Below are 20636 nucleotides of genomic sequence, written 5' to 3' on the forward strand. Positions count from 1 at the left end.
AAAACCAGCCTGGCCAACCTGGTGAAACCCCGTCTTTACTAAAAATACAAAAATTGGGCATGGTGGTGCACGCCTGTAGTCCCAGCTACTTGGGAGGCTGAGGCAGGGGAATCACCTGAACCCAGGAGGCGGAGGTAGCAGTGAGCCCAGATCACGCCACTGCACTCCAGCCTGGTGACAGAGCAGGACTCTGTCAAAAAAAAGGAAAGAAAAGCATAGAGCCAAAGTTGCTTCCCATTGAAGGTTTACTAAATAAAGATAGATATTTCTAACATGAAATTTGCCACCGTCAGCAGCCCCACCCTCCCGCCATAAGATGTTCTTTTATTTGGAACAGTTTTGGGGAAATAAATTAATGGAGAATAGCTAACGTAATGCAGGTAATGTGTGAACAACGACCTTCATCTACATATTCACATTAATGAGCATATCTATATCTAATCGGCAAACTTTCATTGCATCCAGACTGCCATGAGGGGGAATTGCAGACGGAGCCATATGCAGCCTCCATCCTCTCTAGAGGAGAGCCAGGGAGCGCCCCGAGGTCCCCCACCCCCAGAAACCTGTGGACGTGGCTGCCAGGACCACTCTTGGCATCTGCCATTCACTGACTTGACTTTCTCCTAATCCTCCTCTGACAGATGAGCTTCCTCTCCCCAGCCAGAGGCAAGGAACACCCTTGAGACTGAAGTTGAGGACTTTGGATTCAAGTTGGTGATTAGTAGTGCAGGAAAACCTGCCAGACGTCTGAACCCAACCTCCAGGGACGAGACATGGGATAGGCAGGAGGCAAGGGCGCTGTGGGGTACCGGGGTGAGAGCCAAGACAATGGGGCCTCTGAAAGATGCTCATAGCCTGAGTCCTGTGTGCGACCCTCGGTTCACTTCCCAGCAAGGGTGACCCTCGGTTCACTTCCAGCAAGGCCCCCCTTCATCCACACCTTCGCCCAAGGTCTCCCTGACAGGCGCCCTCACCCCACACCCTTCTCTCCACTCAGTGACTTCCTGGGGCTGAAGCTGCTTCCCTGGCACTGCTGCACTCTGTGTTTGCTGTGAGCAAGACTCTGTCTCTCTCCCTCCCTCTCTCTTTCTCTCTCTCTCCCTTCCTCCCTCCCTCTCTCCCCCAACCCTCTCTCCCTGGCTGCCCCTCTCCCTCTCTCCCCCATCCCTCTCTAGCTGCCTGCTTTACCCTCTCTCTCTCCTCCCTCTCTCTCTCTTTCTGTTTCTCTCTCCCTCCCTTTCCCCACCCTCTCACTCTCTGCCTGCTTCTGTCTCTCACCCTCTCCCTCTCTCTTTCTCTGCCCATCTCTCTCTGCCCTCCCTCTCTGACGGCCTCTCTCTCTCCCCCTCCCTCTCTCTCTCCCCCCTTCTCTGCCTCTCTCTCTCCCCCCCTCTCTCTCTGCCTCTCTCCCCCTCCCTCTCTCTCTGCCTCTCTCTCTCCCTCCCTCTCTCTCTGCCTCTCTCTCTCCCTCCCTCTCTCTCTGCCTCTCTCTCTCCCTCCCTCTCTGCCTCTCTCCCTCCCCCTCCCTCTCTCTCTGCCTCTCTCTCTCTCCCTCCCTCTCTCTCTGCCTCTCTCTCTCCCTCCCTCTCTGCCTCTCTCTCTCCCTCCCTCTCCCTCTCTCTCTGCCTCTCTCTCTCCCTCCCTCTCCCTCTGCCTCTCTCTCTCCCCCTCCCTCTCTCTCTCTCTGCCTGCCTCTCTCTCTCTCCCCTTCCCTCTCCCTCTCTCCTTGCCTCTCTCTCTCCTCCCAACTCTCTCTCTCCCCTTCTCTCTCTGCCTGCCTCTCTCCTCCCAACTCTGTCTCTCCCCTTCTCTCTCTGCCTGCCTCTCTCCTCCTCCCTCTCCTCCCTCTCTCTCTCTGCCTCTCTCTCTCTCTCCCACTCTCTCTCTCTGCCTGCCTCCTTCTCTCTCCTCCCCCGCCTCTCTGACTGCCTCTCTCTGTCTCTCCATCTGCCTCTCTCTCTCTCATCTTCGTAAGGCCATCATGATCCACACCTATGGAAGCTGTGGGCAGCAGGCGACGGGGCCAGAGGTGTCTGTGGAGCCTTGATCCTTTGTCCACTCACAACACCCCATGGTCCTGACTCTGCCTAGCTCTGACCTCTGTTGTAAGTGATCTTCCTTTTTTATAAAAAAGATCCCCTTGGCCATGGTCTCCACCTCGGCTTGACCTCCCTGCTTCCATCTGGCCCGTACTTCTTCCCACGAGGCATCTCCAGGCCGCCTCCTGGATGCTTCGAGCTGCTCCATCGCAGGCAACTTCCTTTCGCACCTTTCAGTCCGCCCCTGCTGCAGCACTGTCACAGACAGCCCGTGGACACTGTAGCTCGGAGGCTAAACCCAGTGCCTCTGAGGTGGGACAGCTTGGGTTCAAAGCCCACTCCTTGCCATGGGCAAATTCCTGAATGCCTGTGCCTATTTCATCTGAAACAGGGATGGCAGCAGTAGCCTCTTGCTCGGGGGACTGATGGGAACAGCAAGTGAGCAGGCAGCGTGTGGAGGAAGATGTAAACACAGTGCTGCTGGCTCTTCTCATGGGGTCGTCTAACCCACCACGCGCCTTGTGTACTCAACGTGTACTAAGTGCTGGCTCTTCTTACCCCTGCAGAGCTCACAGGCCTTCTTGCTAACCTGTGAAAGTGCACTAGTCCTTACGTGATCACCTGCACCACCACGCAAAAGAAGGCTGCCAGCTCCAGGAGATCCGGGACCTCTGTAACCTGGCCTAGCTGCTTAAAAAAAAAAGAAAAAAAACAAGGAGGGGGAGCTAAAATTCTCTGCACTTTATTTAGTTCTTTAGTCCTCACAAGGATCCTAACGATGCGGGCGGGCATTATTTTTCCTATTGTACAGATGCAGAAACTAAGGCTCAGAAAGATTCAGGGACTTGTTCTGAACACACGCCACACCAAGGGAATGGCAGAGCCTCAGGCCAAACCCGGTCTGGCTCGCTGACTCCGGGGCTCTTTGGCCACACGCCTGAGTGCCTCAGCCTCAAAGCCCGCAGGAACCCCACACGGCCGGCCGCAGGAGCAGGCCTGCTGGCCAGGTGTGCAAGCAGCTGGGCTGGAGGGGGTGTCCCTCAGCCCCGTCAGCCCCCTCTCACATCCAGTGCAGGTCCCACCTTTGTCTGCACCTTCCCCAAAGCAGGCGCTGAGTCCCCCAGCCCCCAGCCCAGTTCTCCACACAGACGCCCAGGGACTCAGTACCCGGGGCAGATGCGGTAGCCTGGAGGGTTAGCACGCTGACACCCACACGGGCGCCCTTCCCCCGCCTCCCCACAAGAGCACCTGGTGGGGACAGCACCCTGGGGCCCATAGAGCAGCATCCTCTGGCAGAAGCCTGGTGACAGGAAAAGCCAGAGCCTAAATAGAGTGGAAGCTCAGCAATCGGGCACAACTAAGCCAGGCTGAGCCCCAGCTCCCAGCTGAGAGCCAGGAAAGACACTTGGAACAGGCCAACCCCTCTGGCAGCAGCCACCATCCTTCACCAGCTCTGCGAGCCTGGCGTGTGGCTGGCTCCTCAGAACCTGTAGAGCATGAAGGCTGCCCCGAATTGGCTGCTGAGGGGGCTTCAAGCAGGGGCCAAGAACCTCCCACACCTCCTTCTGTTCTGGGAGACATTGAGGGCAGAGATGTTGTGGAGGGGAGCTTCACATGTGGAGGGGCACCCGTGCCTCCCATCCGGGCTCAGCCCTGCCCTCCCAGACCCTGAATAAACGAGATGCCTGAACACAGAGACAGCTCTGCGCAGGAGGCAAAGCGGGAGCTCAGCCTGGGAATGGCGACTGGGGGACAGGGCCAGCTCTCCCTTGAGGAGTGTCCAGCAAACTTTCTGTGGGGCCCCATGTTGAACGGGAGCCAATAGGACAGACAGGGCTGCGGACACGAAGTCGGCACATGCCTAGCTGAAGCTGGGAAGGCCGGAGCTGGCAGGGAGGGAGCGGCAAGACTGTGGAGGGCCTGCTGGAGACTGGATGCACCCATGGCAGGGAGGGCTGTGGAGACTCCGTGGAGGGTGCAGCCCCTAGGCAGGGGTTTCCAGAAGGCCCCGGACCTGCCAGGTCTGCTGGGGGCTTTCTTTCTGCGTGTTGGGGAGGACCTCAAACCACATGGCCCTCACACTAGAGTTGCCCTCCCCTGAGCATCCTGTCCCCTAAGAGCCGTGGAAGCCTCCTGGAATTCCCTGAAGAGGCATCTTTGTTTCCCAGAGGGAAGGCACAGCCCGGCCCGTCACCATCCACCTGGGCCATGTCAGGCTGTGAAGAAAACCTGCAGCCGCAGCCCTGGGGAGCATGAAGGCCAGTGGCAGGCGCCCACCCAGCCACCTTGTGATGCTCCCTGCACTTCTCAGCAGACCCCAGCGGTCCTTGAGCTCCTCTCCTGATGGTGAGCTCCACCACCCAAGGCGGCCGTTCTTTCCTCCGTCAACCATGGTTAGAGGCTCCTCCCAAGAGGGAGTCCCGAGACATTTATGAATGTTCAGAACAAGATTTCTTTCTGCCTTATAACATCTACTTCCCATCTATTTTAAAGGAGTCATTTGTTTCCCTCCTCTTCTCTGAGCTAACTATCCCCCCAAATATCCCCAAATGCCCCCCCCCTTTTTTGTTTCTCAAGTGACATGGTTCAAGTCCTTCCACTGTCGCCACCACTGTCGGAATACAATCGGCACATATCGTTTCTATCCTTCCGGGGGTCGGGCTGGAGCGGGACATGCCGTTTCTATCCTTCCGGGGGTCGGGCTGGAGCGGGACATGCCGTTTCTATCCTTCCGGGGGTTGGGCCTGGAGCGGGACATGCCGTTTCTATCCTTCCGGGGGTCGGGCTGGAGCGGGACATGCCGTTTCTATCCTTCCGGGGGTTGGGCCTGGAGCGGGACATGCCGTTTCTATCCTTCCGGGGGTCGGGCTGGCGCGGGACAGTACTCTGCAAGCATGGCTGTCACACTGCTGTGGCGTCATGTGAAAGGAAGTCTGTGGGGATGAATGTCGGAATCTCAACACATCTGAGCTCAGTCTTCTCACCCTTGGGTGGATTGCAGTTTTCTTGTTGTTTTGCTCTTGTAAGCACATCTTCATTTTTTTCATCCAGCCTACTTTCCCTAACTTACTCTTGAAACAGATTCCAGATGGGAAAGGGCCACGCTGCAGGTGGCCAGCATGGTCTAAGCCTGCTGGCAGCACCTTGGCTTATAGTCCCAAAGGCCACAGGATCCGTGAAAACAGCACACTCCACACTCAGTTCTCCTGAGTTAGGGATCTTTGGTTAAGGCACCCAATAGAAAGTCGAGAGCCTCAAGGAAGCAGGCCCTGTTTTTCTCTCCAAGAGTTCAGAGCAGGGATTGAGCCCCAAAGCTACCACCATCTCCATGGGGTGCCCAGAATCTCACATCTGGACACGCTACCATTCCCAGTGTCCATCTGGGCCAGCCCTGTATCCCTGGCCTCCTGGATCATTCCAGCGTTGTGAGCCTCCTGTTGGACACCAGAGTCTCCAGGATCTATGGTGTATTTGTAATGCACCTGCAGCAGCTCCTCCTCTCCTCTCCTCCTCCTTTCTCCTTCTTCTCCCATCTTCCCTACTCACCTCTCTCCTTCTTGATTTTCCCTCTCCCCTGTCCACTCAGCCAATTCTCGTCTTTCCCCAGGGAACACACGTCACTGATTCCAGAGCCAGAATATGAGACGGCCACATCCCTGCAGCGTTTGCAGCAGGTGCTCCAACCTCTCTCTCTGCCCTCCTTGGCCCTCTTTGTAACCAGAGGGAAGACATGAGAAGCATAGCAACTGCTATGGATGGCTACTTCCTGACACAGAAGTCTAGATACATTTTATTTTCTTTCCTAGAATCTTCTTCAATCTTCTCAGTTTTGTATGACCTGGAAAGTCCATGTGAACTGATCAATAAAAAGCACAAAGAGGAACGAATGAGCCCTTGAGCTTTAAAAACAAATGAACTCACCCCATAGATCACATGATAGATTCTAGATTTAGGGGGTGGGCATTATTGATAACAAGGGAACAGGCAAGAAGAGTTTAGTGCAGTCAAAACGCACCAGAAGGTAAGAGATGGTTCCTGTAATCTCAGCTTTGTTGCTCCTTGTTGACCTTAAAGGTACTTAACTCTTTACATCTGTTTCCTTGCCTGCAAAATAAAGATTTTTTGATTTTTTTTTAAAAACCTCTTGAAAAATTAAGTCTGTGAAATAATTTGTAAATTTGACAAATGAAACAAGGTTTGAAATCAGGGAAAAGGCAGATTCCATGGTAGAAAGGAAGAATATGTTCCATTTTTTATAAAATAAGAGGCTGAAAGAGGAGAAAATAAACCCCAAAAAAGTTTTAAAATCATACTTATAAACAAGAGGATAGGGGCACGAGGCAGAATTTGGGAGGAAGAAAGAGAAAACATCAGATGACCCCCGAGTGTGAAAAATCTCAGCGAATTCCAGGATTACACAGTCTGCAGGCAGATCTAGAATTACACAGGCTGTAGGAGGATCCAGGATTACACAGGCTGCAGGCAGATCTAGGATTACACAGGCTGCAGGAGGATCCAGGATTACACAGGCTGCAGGCAGAACTAGGATTACACAGGCTGCAGGAGGATCCAGGATTACACAGGCTGCAGGCAGATCCAGGATTACACAGGCTGCAGGAGGATCCAGGATTACACAGGCAGCAGGCAGATCCAGGATTACACACGCTGCAGGCGGATCCAGGATTACACAGGCTGCAGGCAGATCTAGGATTACACAGGCTGCAGGAGGATCCAGGATTACACAGGCTGCAGGCAGATCCAGGATTACACAGGCTGCAGGCAGATCTACGATTACACAGGCTGCAGGTGGATCCAGGATTACACAGGCTGCAGGCAGATCTAGAATTACACAGGCTGCAGAAGGATCCAGGATTACACAGGCTGCCGGCAGATCTAGGATTACACAGGCTGCAGGCAGATCCAGGATTACACAGGCTGCAGGCAGATCTCGGATTACACAGGCTGCAGGCAGATCCAGGATTACACAGGCTGCAGGAGGATCCAGGATTACACAGGCTGCAGGAGGATCCAGGATTACACAGCCTGCAGGAGGATCCAGGATTACATGGGCTGCAGCAGGATCCAGGATTATGCAGGCTGCAGGCGGATCCAGGATTACGCAGGCTGCTGGCAGATCTAGGATTACACAGGCTGCAGGCAGATCTAGGATTACACAGGCTGCAGGAGGATCTAGGATTACACAGGCTGCAGGCAGATCCAGGATTACACAGGCTGCAGGCAGATCCAGGATTACAGAGCTGCAGGAGGATCCAGGACTACACAGGCTGCAGGCAGATCCAGGATTACACAGGCTGCAGGAGGATCCAGGATTACACAGGCTGCAGGCAGATCCAGGATTACACAGGCTGCAGGAGGACCCAGGATTACACAGGCTGCAGGAAGATCTGGGATTACAGAAGCTGCAGTCAGATCCAGGATTACAGAGGCTGCAGGTGGATCCAGGATTACACAGGCTGCAGGCAGATCTAGAATTACACAGGCTGCAGGAGGATCCAGGATTACACAGGCTGCAGGAAGATCTGGGATTACAGAAGCTGCAGTCAGATCCAGGATTACAGAGGCTGCAGGTGGATCCAGGATTACACAGGCTGCAGGAGGATCCAGGATTACACAGGCTGCAGACAGATCTAGGATTACACAGGCTGCAGGAGGATCCAGGATTACACAGGCTGCAGGAGGATCCAGGAGTACACAGGCTGCAGGCAGATCTAGAATTACACAGGCTGCCGGGGGATCCAGGATTACACAGGCTGCAGGCAGATCTGGGATTACACAGGCTGCAGAAGGATCCAGGATTACACAGGCTGCAGGCAGTTCTAGGATTACACAGGCTGCCGGCAGATCTAGGATTACACAGGCTGCCGGCAGATCTAGGATTACACAGGCTGCAGGAGGATCCAGGAATACACAGGCTGCAGGCGGATCTAGGATTACACAGGCTGCAGGAGGATCCAGGATTACACAGGCTGCAGGCGGATCTAGGATTACACAGGCTGCTGGCAGATCTCGGATTACACAGGCTTCAGGAGGATCCAGGATTACACAGGCTGCAGGCAGATCTAGGATTACACAGGCTGCAGGCAGATCCAGGATTACACAGGCTGCAGGAGGATCCAGGATTACACAGGCTGCAGGCGGATCTAGGATTACTCAGGCTGCAGGCAGATCCAGGATTACACAGGCTGGAGGAGTATCCAGGATTACACAGGCTGCACACAGATCCAGGATTACATAGGCTGCAGGCAGATCCAGGATTACACAGGTTGTAGGAGGATCCACGATTACACAGGCTGCAGGCAGATCTAGGATTACACAGGCTGCAGGCGGATCCAGGATTACACAGGCTGCAGGCAGATCTAGGATTACACAGGCTGCAGGCGGATCCAGCATTACACAGGCTGCAGGCAGAGCACAGCGTCTTTAACACCCCCCGAAACCCCGATTAGAATACAAATCTTTTCCCTATGAGAGAAGTTAAGGGCTACAAAAAAAAAAAAAAGATTCACAAACCAGGCAAACAAAAAATAGCACAAAAATAACACGAATGTAAAAGATGAGGATCGACATTTCTGCTGAAGAGGAAAAACATGTACATCCCCTCCTGTCTAGGTGGCTCTAGAAATCCTTCCTTTCTCCTGTCCTGGAAGACCTGCCTTTCCTAAGGCAAGCTGAAGTCTAGCAGCTTTTGGAAACTGATCTGCTTTTGAATTCTCTGAACCTCCCTTATGTAACTGAAAAGGAGTCTAATCCCTCCCGGAGGGAGATAGGAGGTGGCTGTCCCCATGCCCCGGTTCAGCAGTGGAAGAAGTTGCTGCCCTCAGGACCCCTCCAGGCACACACAGGAGTCTGTGTCTGACCCCACAGAATGGCTCTTTCAGTTCCTCAGGGCCTCGGGGTCCTCAGATTTAAAAAACAATATCTGAGCTGTGTTGAGTTTTTGGCCATTGTTGCCGCTTCCCTCTGTGCCCTCTGGGGCTAGGAGTGAGTGTGTGTGCACAAGTGTGTGTGTGTGAGGTGAGCAGTGGTGGTGCTGGCCATGAGCGTGGTCGCCGTGGTGGTGCTGGATCCTCCGTCTTAGTCTCACAGGCAATCCAGTGGGTTCTTGGTGTTGGAAAATTGGTGCTGTCGAGGCAGTAGCCCTTGCAAAGAACCGCTCCCAGCCCCCACCATTAACCCTCCAGGATGAATGACTCCTCATCCCACAGCGGGTTCCTTACCCTAAGGGACAAACAGTCCTTGCCTCTGAGAGTGATAAGGACAAAGGACTGTTTGTGAAAGCATCTCCAGACCATCTAATAATGGCTGTATTGAGAGTAAGGTAGAGATGCTCAGTCTTACACATATCCCGGATCCCACCGCCCGAAAGGAATTCCCTGCAACAAGCTGCATAAAATGTATTTTAAAACATGTTTTTACTACATGTAAATGGTATTAGCTGCCTTAGGGCTCAGTGTAATCAACTCAAGGTGAGTACCTCTCTTGCGACCCCAGGCCCCAGCATCCCAGCCCTGAGTGAGGTCCCTTTGCATGTGGAATTGGGGGCCCCACCTGCATCCCGAGCGTGTGGTTTGAATGCATCAGGCCCTGGATGAAACTCACTCTTCCACGCGAGGGCGAGAGGCTGGGGTGGTGTTTCTGTTGCCTTGCGTCAGCTGCACCAGTCACCTTTTGTATTTTTTTTTTGCATGGGTCCTCCGAGTCCAACCCCAATACTGGCTCCGGCGGCCCCAGCCTCTTGCTTAGCCGCTCCACTGCTGCTGGACGTGCATGTGCTCTGGCAGCAGTTCCCATGGACACATCCCGTTAAGTGAATGGGACGTCAGGATGTGCTAGGTACGTTCTGCCGCACTGGACAGGAGCCTATTGCTGGATGTACTTGGGGCGCCTTTCGGCCCTGCAGCGGTTCACAGTGTTGGCAACGAGGGCAGCATGATCAACACAGAGGGATAAGTGAAGAGTCCTAGGCTGCATGGTCGGGAAACAGACAAACTGCATGCAGCATGGACAGTGACGCTGCCGTGGCAGCCCCTGGGTGCTCCCCAAACAGCCAAACCGCAGCGAGAGAGTCCCCAGAAAACAAGCCCAGGAGTGGAGACAGACCTGTCACCAGCGCGGCCCAGGTCCCCTTTCCCAGAGTCCCTCTCATCCGGCGCGCTGTCCCCAACGCTGGGGCAGCATGCGTGCGTCCTCCAGGGTATCGGGGCACCAGGGCCAGGGGGCAGGGCAGCTGGATGGGACGTGGTGCAGGTGAGAGGCTGACCCAGTGCTAATATAGGCACTGGAGCCGCAAGCCACGGTGTAAATCCCCTGGCCAATATTCCTGCTGATCAGCGGGTGATACCATCTGCATGTCATCCAGATAAACTTAGGTGTGTTCTGGTTACTACAGTTATTGGGCATGATAGAACTAATAATGCTTCTTCACCCGCCCAGTTGCTATTTTGCCTGCCATAACTTCACAGTTCTTGCACACTCTCAGCCACAAGGCCCTACAACCAGAACTTTGGTGTTTCATTTGCATGATGACCCTTGCACGTTCTGAGCAACCTGGGGCCTAGCCCATTCCAAAATCTCATCTGCGTCATGAAAAAGAAATTTTTAAAAAATTATGATAAGGGTACTTTTAAAATTATTTCCCATGTATTTTTTGTTATTTTCTAGTGTAATTTAAAAAGAAAAGCGCTGGGAACCAAAAGAAAGAAAGGTGTTTTTTGTTTACAGTTTACATATATCAGAAAGCAAGCATTCCACCTAAATGCCACTAATATAGGCAACTCTACTTCACACTTTGAAATGTGTAGGTTTTCCTAATACTGGAATATCCTAGACATCATTTTGTAAAAAACCCTCACCTGACTTTCAGGAAACCAAGCAGAATGGGAGACCCTCTAAGAATCTCAGGAACAAAGGCTCCCGGGAGACCCAGAGTGGCTGAAGCTTAGTGAGAAGAGCGCCCTCCCCCAGGCTGTCAGGGGGTGTGTGCAGCATCTTGCAGTATCTGGTACTTCTAAGTAGCAGGCATGCCGCTGCACCCTTTCCTAATGAGAGGCTTTGGGAAAGGGAATTCGGAGAGGGCACCGGGCAGGGAGGCTGAGGTGCCTATGGGGGAGGCAGCAGAGACTCCACCCGGGAGAAGGTAGCAAAAGGTGGCTTGGAAAATATCAACGCCCCATGCGGGATCCTGCACTGCTGTATTAGCGTGGGAGAAAGTGCAAAATACGCATACTTCACATGGAATTCCAAAAGAAGACAAAATCACTGAATGTCTTACAAACTGCAGAGTGATTTACAAGAATTGCCTTTCCGTGAATTTTAGGAAATCTCTTTAAGAAATTGGCCAGAAGTGATACAGGATAGTTGTTTCCCAGCATCCCTGGGGGGTTGGTTCCAGGACCCCTGAGGATACCAAATCCAAGGGGGCTCCTGTCCCTGCTACGAGCTGCACACATCCTCTCATGCATTTTAACTTTCTCTGGATTACATACAATTCTTAATACAAAGTAAAGGCTATTGATGGAGTTGTTATAGTGTATTTTTAAAATTTATATTATTTTTACTGTTTTTTATCATTTTTCTCTGAATATTTTTGATCTTTCATTGGTTGAATCCAAGGATGTGGAGCAGTCGGATGCAGAGGATCAGCTCTGAACTGCTTACTCCTAAGTAGCCTGGTCTCTTTCTGTTTGGAAAGAAAGTTGTAGCAGTGCAGACTAAAAATGAGTATCGAGCCTTTTTCTCCCATTTGAAATGTCTTTATTTTGCCTTTCTCTACATTTCTTTATTGTTTCCCATTTATATGACAATAAGAATCAAAATTAAAATATATATTTAGGTTGTGTGTGGTGGCTTACGCCCACAATCCCAGCACTTTGGGAGGCCAAGGCACGCAGATTACTTGAGGTCAGGAGTTTGAGACCAGCCTGGCCCACATGGCGAAACCCCTGTCTCTACAAAAATACAAAAGATTAGCTGGGTATGGTGGCGCACACCCGTAATCCCAGCTGCTGGGAAGGCTGAGACAGGAGAATCACTTGAACCTGGGAGGAGGAGGTTGCACCACTGTACTCCAGCCTGGGCAACAGAGTGAGACTCTGTCTCAAATTAAAAAAAAAATAGTAATATGTATTTTAAAAAATTTTTTTTACCATGTCTCTGGTGCTTCAGAGCAATACATATTTTTAGAACCAGATCTGTTTAAGCGAAAAACAAGTTTTAAAATTGAAATTTCCATGTAAGTGGGGCAAAGGCTTATTCATGTGGCCAGAATCATTCTGATTTACAAATATGTTTTTCTCCTATAGCTAAGGCCTGATTATACATTTTTGTTATTTTGTTTTAATTCGGGGGATAAAGAAAAAAATCTATTTTTTCATATTTTGTCTTTTACTACTTAAGTCTCCATGATAGAGCTACCATGAAACAAAGGAATGAAAAAAGACACATGAAAGGGGCTCTCTGAGAAATTCTTAGAAGAACTCAAAGTCTCTCCATCTGACATTTGCATTATTACTCCAAATATTCAATGTTGTTCTGTACATTTTAGCTGCTGAGTTCAAAATCAGGGGAGCCTTTGAGGAATGACTCAATTAGATGAGGGCAGCCTCAGAGATCATTAATCCAGACAGAGCTGAAACATTCTGGGAGTCCTTTTAGCCTTCATTTAGAAGACTTTAAAAAAAAAAAAATAAGTAGTTAACTCAATCAAGATGAGAGATTGTGCGTCTCTTCCAGGTAGTTCTCCCTTTAGACTGATTTGGAGATAGATGGTGGTGGACCCGCTGGGTCTTGGCCCGCAGTCATGCTCCTGTAAGATGCTGAGTCACGCTGGGAGGACTCCCAGGCCCTGATGACTGGCTGGGTCTCGCCTCGTGTTCATGCTCCTGTGAAACGCTGAGTCAGGCTGGGAGGACTCCCAGGCCCTGCCTCCCAGGCCTGTGGCCTCTGAGCCTCTGCGTGCACTTGCTCTGCAGGTGATGGTGGGAGGTTGTCCTCACTGACTCTGGGTGTTCAACACATGTGTCTAACAAAAGCACGTGGCAGCTTGTCCCGACCCCTGGACAATGAATGTCTGTGCTGTGGGCTCTGTCCTGGCCTCTGTCTCCAGGAGTCTCTGCCTTGTTTTCTAACAGCATTGATGTAAAGTGGGTTTAGGCAGTAAAATGTGCTGTACTGTGAGCATTCATTTAACTAGAGGCAGCCCTATCCTGAAGAGCATGTCGTGCTTTCAATGCCTTGCTTAGTGGAACTGCAAGCATTTATTTAATTTCCATACTATTTCCTTTTGAAAGAGAGAGGATGGGATGATAGACCCTAGAGGGAGCACTTTCAAAACATTCGTATGAATAACTGGCTACAATACAGCCTCAGTCGGTAGACACAGCTGTTTCATATACACCACCCTGCTTCAGGTTATGGTTTTGTAAATGGGAGGGAATCAGCACAGCAATGGGTTTATGTCCTGGGAAGGACACATCAGAGGGCATCTGAAAAGCCAGTTGGTGAGCGTCCCAGCTGCGTGATGTGCACCAATGGAAAACAATATGATTTTTTTATGATGATGTATTTTAATGCCTAGATTTCGAGCTCTTCTTTTATGTTAGCGGACACATCTTATGACCTCCATGGACGTGTGGTCAATGCCGCTTCTTACACAGGCTCACAGAGATTGTTTCTTTGGTGGCGAATAGTAAAGACAAGGCCAGGAGCACAAAGGGGACAAGGGGTCAAGTCCAAGGGTTCCTCAGATGCCTCAGATCTGCAAAAGCAACAGGAACAGCTGTTTCTACCTGACAAGGGCTCTTGCCTTAAAGTCAGAGTTCCAAATGCTTCTGAGTGTCCCTGTCTTTTACTTTTTGTTTTCTTGTTGTTGCTTGGGTGTTTTTGTTTTGTTTTGTTTTATTTTTTTAGAATTTGCCTGAATTCTGCACGTTGGCTGTAATGTAAATACTGCTTAAAATATTTTATTATGATTTTTCCATCACCACTCGTAAATGTCTATACAAGACACATTTTTTCAACCAGATAGTAATATGTACAACCAAAAGTTATTTTCTCTTAATATGTACAACCAAAAGTTATTTTCTCTTCAATTCTTCTTCCTTTTTTTAATTTTTTTTTCTCTTAAATTCTTAATCTCAGGCAAACCCATGACCAGAGATGAAGCAAGATCAGGACTATTTTTGTCTTGAAAATATCCGTGGGGCAGCTCGTGTGGGTTTCAAGATTATTTGTTCATCATCTTCTTTCTCCAGTTGTTTTTACCAATAGTATCTTTGGAATAGAAAAGAAAATATATACATATGTATATATAACCAAGCGTTTTATTTAATGCAAGTTTACACCTTAACCATCTACAGGAACTTAAAATAGCCTTGCTGTTATTGTTCGTGGTAACTGTCAGGAAAGCAGGCGGGGCGCTAGGTGAGTGGTGCTCTTTCCAACCCCACTCTGCTCCCCAGCAGCCTGAGTGCTGCAGCGCTGAGAGCCGCAGCCTCCCTGAAAGGGAGCTGAGAGGCCGTTTCCATGGAAACCCAGTCAATCTCTTCTGCCATTTCCAAACCCAAGCTGTGCAGCACAGGCTGCCATCTGATTCTATCCACGGGGGACGCTGATTGTCCCACCTGGGCTTCCTTCGTGGAAAAGGCATGCTCCTAGATGGGCAGATACAAATCGCATGTTTGTAAATCGATTTCACGCCACGCCCATTGTCGAGGATCCTGGAGCTGACTCCGTTTGAGAGGCGAAGATCCCTTTTGTTAGATGAACAATCACTTCCCCATCCATCGACTTCAGAACATTGTATTTTTTTAATGTTGAGATTTCTTAAAGCTAGGAAATTTGTATGTAAATCTATGAGTTTTTAAAGAGCCTTAAATTCTTGAACAGTAACATAAAAATGGATACCAAGAGCGGTTGGAAGGAGGAACCCTTGAAAAGCCATTCTGGGCTGCCTTATGTGGTCTAGAAGCACCACCTAAAGACGGAAAAGCTGAATTACCACCCCCGAAAACCGGGGGCTGGTTATCTCAGGGAGACACAGCCAGTGTTTCCAGCATGTCTCTGCTCTGGGCGCTAGTGAGGACGTTGAGGGCAGCCTGAACTGTGGCGTTCACAGGAACCTATGCAGGCAGGTGGAGAGGCGTCTCAAGAGAAGGAGACGACGTCAGGCCCAGGAGGACTGTGAGCCTTCTCAGGCCAAACAGCTTCCCCACATTCATTCACGCGGCTAGCAAGTGGCACGCCTGGGATGAACGCCCCACCCGCCCAACTCGAAACCCTGGAAATGAGAACAATCCTTTTAAGAGAGAAAAGCCTCCTTCCAATGATTTTTTTCTTCCTCAGTACAGTGAAAGCTCTAAAAATGAGCTAAATCAATATAGTTTTGTTTTCATGATGAAAAAGGACATTTTAAAAACTTTTTTTACTGAAACCTAATTTGATTTTAAAATTAAGGGCATAGCACTCATCTAACCCCATTGGTGTAGACTTCAGCAGCACACTTGCTATTTTCCATTAATCTCATAACACAGATACATTTGAGCTTGCAGTCTGCACTTGAGTAGTGCTTATTTAGCGGACTTGGGTAGAGCCCTCCATATGTATCATTAATCTCTTTACATAATCACATTTAATGATGGCCCAGTAATCTCAAAAAAAGCCCTACTTTAAAGACTAATCAATAAACAAAACAAAACCCACAGTGTCCCCCCGCCACCCTCCAAGTTAGCAGTTGTGAGTTGTATTTATACTGAGACCTAATGTTTTCAAAGTAGTTCAGGTTCTCCAACAGCCCCATCCCACCCGAGAAATGCAGCAAGAGTCATCAATTATTTTATTCTACCCTCCCAAATTTTATTAATCCAGTGTTCTTTGGATTTTTAAGATATAAATTGGGAAAGTGCTATTAATAAGCTTTTTTAAAAGGCATATTCTCCTATAACAAGAAGGACACATAAACCAAGCAATAAAGGTATTTGACAGGACATTAAGTTGCCACAGGTGCTGGTTAAAGCACCTATTTTCTTATCAAACAATGGATTATACTTTCATAAATGACATTTAAACACATAAAAACTACCACAAAAACTTTTATAGGTAGTAAAAATATGATTTTCACTGAATTATTTGGCTATAATATCTCACTTTAAATTTGAGCAGAAGAGTCAACTTCCTTCTGCCCCAACAAAAAAGAACATCTCAAAAATGTTTAGCCATATTAAAATGAATAAATTTTAAATAAACATGCACTATGTACTTGAATTAGAAAGTTTAAGAATCTTTTTCTTTTCTTAAGCAAAAAGTAATACCAAGTATGTATTGGTGGCTGGTAGGAAAAATTTGTTTCTTGATACATTTTTAATACAGATACATGCACCACGATTAGCTTCTCTTGGATAGAATGATTTTTGTTGCTTTCAAATGTCTTCCTATGTAAGCATATGGGTTTGGAGTTTACCCACATAAGATGTCATTTGAAAAACCAGCTAGTTAAGTTCAGTCATTTAATTTATTTTTTAGACAATAATTACTTAGCAACTGACTGAATAGTCTTACGATCAAACTTTAAGTATATGTGAACAGCTGTTACTTGAACAAAAATCAGGTCTAACAATTGGATTTGGAGTTGTTGCTCATGATATGCAGACACTGTTTGAAATACCTCATCACTGTTCTGCCCCAAACTCCTCTTTTAAAATCCCCAGTTCCCCTTAGGCTGAAGAGCAGTGATGGGAGCACACAGAAGAACCCTTTACTGCTTCTTCACTCAGTGACCCTCTCATTCTCCCTGGGAGCAGGTCATAAATTAGACTTTTCCTCTAATATGATGTGGAAAACATCCACTTCTATACCCTGAGATCTAGAGTTCTGTTCCCTTTCTTAGGACTAAAGGAGAGTACTGAAAACCATTTACACATCCAAGTATCAAAATGTGACATTCATACACTTAAAATTCGGCCAATTTCATGTGTTCCCACTCTAATCCCTGCCATTCTCCTCTGATCTTGAGAAAACCCACCTGTAAGCAAGCACTTTGCCGTCCTGGTCTCAGCCCCCAGTACCCTATCCATAGTGACTTTCTGAGTGGAAAGCAAATTGAAATCTCTAGGAGCAGTAGACATGTATTAAAATATTTTTAAATTGTGATTCTTGATCTTGACAAGAATTCGGGTACTCACTGAGGTGGGAAGGGGCATGGAGTATGCTTTGATGCTTCCTACTAGGTGTAATATTGCTCACTAAGTTGCTTTCTCCTTGTCATTTTTGGAGAATTACAAATGTAATGGAAATAAAGGGAATTTTTTCTTAATTTTTACATTCATGGTGGGTGCAAATGCAACTGAAATAGCTCAAAGTGAAAATGTGTTTGCAGTGTGATCTCATTATTCTTGAGACAGCATAGTTAAGAAGTTGATCTCATTATTCTTGAGACAGCATAGTTAAGAAGTTATACGGAGGGCAATATAATTATAAAGCTCTTTTTCTTAAAAAAAGTCTCTGATTAGAGAAATGGCAAGACCTTAATTAAGAAACGGGATGGGGTTGCCTCGGTAGGCTTCAGCAGATGAGTGTATGTCCCCATGAACTGTTCAGAGCCTCTCCACTGACTGACCTGGTGGATCTGAACTGATTGATGTTCTTCATGTCGCTCAAGAGTAACAACTATTTTAAGGTCTATCAAACCTGCCTGAGTGCACAGTGGTCATTGGAAAGACGGTCGGCCTGCATTCCCATGGTCCAGATGCGGGTCGATACCCTCACTGCTCCTTGGGACCACCCAGGCTGGCCGCAGCCCTGGCCAGTCTGTGGAAGGGGTGCCTTTGCAGTGCTGGGGTCTGAGTTCAGACTAAAACCATTCTCTCAGACCCCAGGGCATGTCTGTTCATGTGTGAGCCTTGCTTCCCATGTGGGCTGGTGCAGTAACAAGCCCTGTGGTTGCTGGCTCTGCTGAGCTTTAAGAATGAGGGGAGGAAAGGTGGGCTGTTAGGAGGGAATACAGGTTCTAGAATGAGCAGCCTCGGGACCAAAAGCACGGCATCTGCTCCAGAGACTGTGGGGAGCTGAGCAGCCACGAAGCTCCCGGTGCTCTGGAAGGTGTGTGTGTGGCCATGGTGACTTCCAGCTCCATGAGGGAGCTTCCGGCTCCACTCAGCCTCTTTCAAGTAGGAAGTGAAGCAATAGAGTTAGTTTGCTTTTTGGATTAAAAAAAAGTTAATTGTTCAGGGAACTTTATTTCTTTCCATTTTAACACAATTTGCATTTTTTATTTTAGGTGCCCCACGCCTGGCTGTGACGGTTCTGGACATATCACCGGCAATTATGCTTCTCATCGGAGGTATGTAGAGATGCTACTCTTCTCTCCAAAATGCTCTTTCTCACTGAAATGGCAGGAATATCACTCACGTCAGGCTCCAAGCCTTGCGAAGTTTGACACCATGGGCAAAATTAAGGATCTAGAGACTCTTAGCGCCATAAAGCAGTGACGTCCTCATTGGAGCTTCTCTTAGAAAGCAAACCTTCCTTTTCCAGGGCCTCTGGCTCCTCTCAGGACATCTCACATGCAGTGCAAGTGGCCCCACTGAGAAACATTCCACCTATCCAGCTGCACTTCTTTCTAAATTGGAAGAGTAAAGGCAAAAGAACAGTATCTACTATAAGATCCCTGAGAAAAGCCATCAAGAGACACACATTCTAATGCCACTGAGAGTTGGTCTCTTAAATATTAAGATTGGACCACAAAGCTGTACAGTTATTCTAAGCAGAATGTAACATTAAGAAGCACTTAATGTTACAAAGTCTAGGCACTGTCTCTCCCAAAAAGAAGGTACTGTCTAAAATATAATATAGAGATTTCGTCATGTGAGATAACAAAAATTCTATACCACTTGACATTCAGTAACTACTGGATTAACATGGAATTTAGGACAGGCACTATTTAGCCGAGAATGGAAAGAAATTGTGGTACTATTCGAGAAAAAATTTACCACTTGTTAAAGATGGTACATCAGACTATTCAAGTGGGGTGGGCAGGGCAAGAGGTCCAGGGGCCATGCAATGAGCTCCTGTAGCCGGGGAGACTGGACTCAACTCAAACCCTAATGAGGACAAGTGGGGGATTTACAACCAAGGAGCAGGTTGGGGCCAGTGGATGGAAAATTCCCCACGGGAAGCACCAAGGAGAAGGGATTTCTGGCCAGATGGACTTGATGGGATCATTGCTGTCATTGCTGATGGCCGGCCAGGGTGGTAGGATATCCGAATGCTCCGACACTGATGGTGGGGAATTGTTCTTAAACTGAGTTAGCAGGATTCTTGCTCAAACTGGATCCTACAAGCACAGAGAGGGAAGCCAAGGTCGGGTGCATTCTAGTAAAGGACCCAGAGGAGCTCAACTAAAGTTTTGGTCAAGAAGAAAACCTTTGTGAACATATCGTCCACACAAAGGCGAATCCACTACATGCCGTGAATGTTGAAGTCATGTTTAGATGTACCAACAGCCAATGCTGAGGTAAAGACAAGAATGTTTCTGAAATAAGACCGATTTAAAGTGAAGTCTCCCTGTATGGGAAACAGTGCTGCATCTATCAAATAACTAAACGAAGTTGTAAGGTATCTGCTCCCTTTCAGCTCTCTAAATTTTAGCTTATAAAGTACGCAGTCCAGACGCAGATGAGGCCTCCTGCTTTTAACATACTGCTTGCAATAAAAAAGAAAGAGAGAAAAGACAGGGAAGGAAGGAAGGAAGGAAGGAAGGAAGGAAGGAAGGAAGGGGGAGGGGGAGGGGAAGGGAAGGGAAGGGGAAGGGGAAGGAAAGGGAAGGAGGGAGGGGCAGGAGGGAAGGGAGCCAGGGAAGGGAAGGAAAGAGGGAGATAAAGGAAGCTAGGAGAGTTAAAGACACTGTCAGCAGTGGATAATGGCCCCTCCTCCCCACCCCGCCCCCTAGAGCACGGTTGTCTGTACAGAGTAGCTGAGTGAAACCTGCTGTCTGTCCCTGAGTGACCAGATCCCAACAGTCAGAGTGGGGGACCCTCACCTGACTGGCTGGTGTTTTGGATTAGAAACAGAACTCACAGGATGATTGTTTTGTCATTAAAATCTCACTGAAGGTAACTCGCTCCTGTGCTCACATCCCAGCCATTTGAGAGCTATGTTTAAACAGCACGTGTCTATGAAAAGCGCACATTGTGAATGCCACCAAAGAAAAATGAAGCATGCAACTTGTGGGAGGATTCTCCAGACTCCGTGCCAACGTTGCACACTCTTCACCCAGATTCCTCAGCCTCTGCAGTGCTGGCAAGTGGGGGCAGATGGCTGTTTGCCGTGGGGGCCGTCCTCCGCACCGTGGGACCTGTGCGGCATCCCTGGGCCTCACCCACCAGATGCCAGGAGCATCCACCCCTTCGTGACAACCAAAGATGCCTGCAGTCACTGCTGAGTGTCCCCTGGGGGGACCACTGCCACAGACCCGGGGCAGCAGACGGCTTATGACATTGATGTGGCTTCACCAGGCAGCACAGAAACAGCCACCACATTTGGTAGAACAAGAGTGAGTCGCGCTGTCCAACAAGATTGCCAGAA

General features: G+C 48.9%; 1 protein-coding gene across 18 annotated transcripts in view; it reads left to right on the top strand.

Moving 5' to 3' along the window:
* Positions 1-20636, top strand: part of MYT1L (myelin transcription factor 1 like) — a 560909-nt gene that overhangs the window by 478926 nt on the left and 61347 nt on the right. For all 18 annotated transcript variants that reach the window (XM_034952508.4, XM_034952504.4, XM_055108320.3 and 15 more), the window contains one exon: positions 18331-18393. In XM_034952508.4, coding sequence (XP_034808399.1) covers positions 18331-18393 — 63 coding nt within the window. The remainder of the gene's footprint in view (positions 1-18330; positions 18394-20636) is intronic.

The sequence above is a fragment of the Pan paniscus genome, chromosome 12 (assembly GCF_029289425.2).
Source record: "Pan paniscus chromosome 12, NHGRI_mPanPan1-v2.0_pri, whole genome shotgun sequence".
NCBI classification, from domain to species: Eukaryota; Metazoa; Chordata; class Mammalia; order Primates; family Hominidae; genus Pan; species Pan paniscus.